Source organism: Merops nubicus, unplaced genomic scaffold (assembly GCF_000691845.1).
Source record: "Merops nubicus isolate BGI_N331 unplaced genomic scaffold, ASM69184v1 scaffold33863, whole genome shotgun sequence".
NCBI classification, from domain to species: Eukaryota; Metazoa; Chordata; class Aves; order Coraciiformes; family Meropidae; genus Merops; species Merops nubicus.
Window position 1 is genome coordinate 2,543 of NW_008597538.1, and position 1,300 is coordinate 3,842.

Below are 1,300 nucleotides of genomic sequence, written 5' to 3' on the forward strand. Positions count from 1 at the left end.
AGGATATAATAGTTGAAGATAAAGCTTTTAAAGTTTTGAAAAAATAGTATGCCCCATTGCATATATATCTCAGTCCTTCAGTGTTTCCTTTGTCCTTGAACTATCCAGTTCACCTGAACATGGGTGTGCAAAATCTACTGTACCAAAGACTGCTTCAGTGTTGGTAGAACATACATGCTGAGCTTGATGAATTTAATTTAGTGTTGTGATGGGAAAGAAACTACTTAAGCTCATGCTTTACATTAGCAGTTGTTATGCAGTCTAGTCTTTTGATAAGTGCTAGTGTATTGGATTTTATGGACAGCTAAGGTCTAACTGCAAATAAATACCCCATAAGAGGAAACTATTGGGTTATATGGGTTGTGCTGTTTTAGACCTGCTCATACTTCATTTAACCTAGGAGAATTTGCATCTTCCCAGGCTACTGCTACTGTACACTGTTAGTAAATTAGTGTATCTTTCTCAAACAGATTTTGAGAGTTTTGATCTTCCTGAAGAGCACAAAGTAAGCAATATCAACCTGTGTGGTGTTCCCCTAATGATATTTGAAAGGACATACGATAGACGTGTGAACATGGTTCCTTCACCTGTGAAGATCAAAGATATTTCATGGGAGTCTAGTAAGTGGAAACATAGCATGATTTTCAGTACACACACTGCTCATTGGTGGTTCGAAGGGAAGCCAGTTTGCTGTGGTGGTGACCACTGCTGTCTTAACTACCAGAACATCACAGTAGTATCAAAGAGCTTTTGGTGTATAGTCAAGCTGAATTTAACTGCTCAATTCTACTAGTACTGACAGTGGTCTCAAAGTGATGTTGCTGAGCAACCTCTCACAGTACATTGCTAACTGATCAGTTAGGTGGAATTGGCATATGCAATCAAACAGTATTTCTGTTAGTCATTTGAGAGGCTTATGCTAATCCACTGGAAGCTAGTTTGTTAGCATAAATTCTGGGCTTCATGAGAAACTGATTTCCTCTGTTTCTTACTTTCAGACTTGCTGCAATCAACGTCTGACTTTCTTGCTACTCTGGATGAGATCATTGACATGCCACCTCCAAATTATGACCTTTAGTGCATATTCTGAAGCTTCTATTGAGTTCAAATTTCATATAACTGTTTTAATAAAAGTTAATTTAACCTGTGTAATACTGGATGTGTCCCTTTTTGATAGATGCAAGGTATAGGTAGCAATAGAGTGCTTTGAGAAGCAGGCTTTCCAACAGGCAGCTAAAGCAGAGTCTGGATAAGCTTCTAAGCAGGACTATAACACACTGTTGTGAACCATATCCAGGAG

General features: G+C 38.5%; 1 protein-coding gene across 1 annotated transcript in view; it reads left to right on the top strand.

Annotated features, from left to right (window-relative positions):
- The window catches only part of PTTG1 (pituitary tumor-transforming 1), a 3,000-nt gene extending 1,922 nt beyond the window's left edge, over positions 1-1,078 (top strand). Inside the window, exons 4-5 of the mRNA XM_008936747.1 lie at positions 471-620; positions 999-1,078. Coding sequence (XP_008934995.1) covers positions 471-620; positions 999-1,078 — 230 coding nt within the window. The remainder of the gene's footprint in view (positions 1-470; positions 621-998) is intronic.
- Positions 1,079-1,300: the final 222 nt, after the last annotated feature.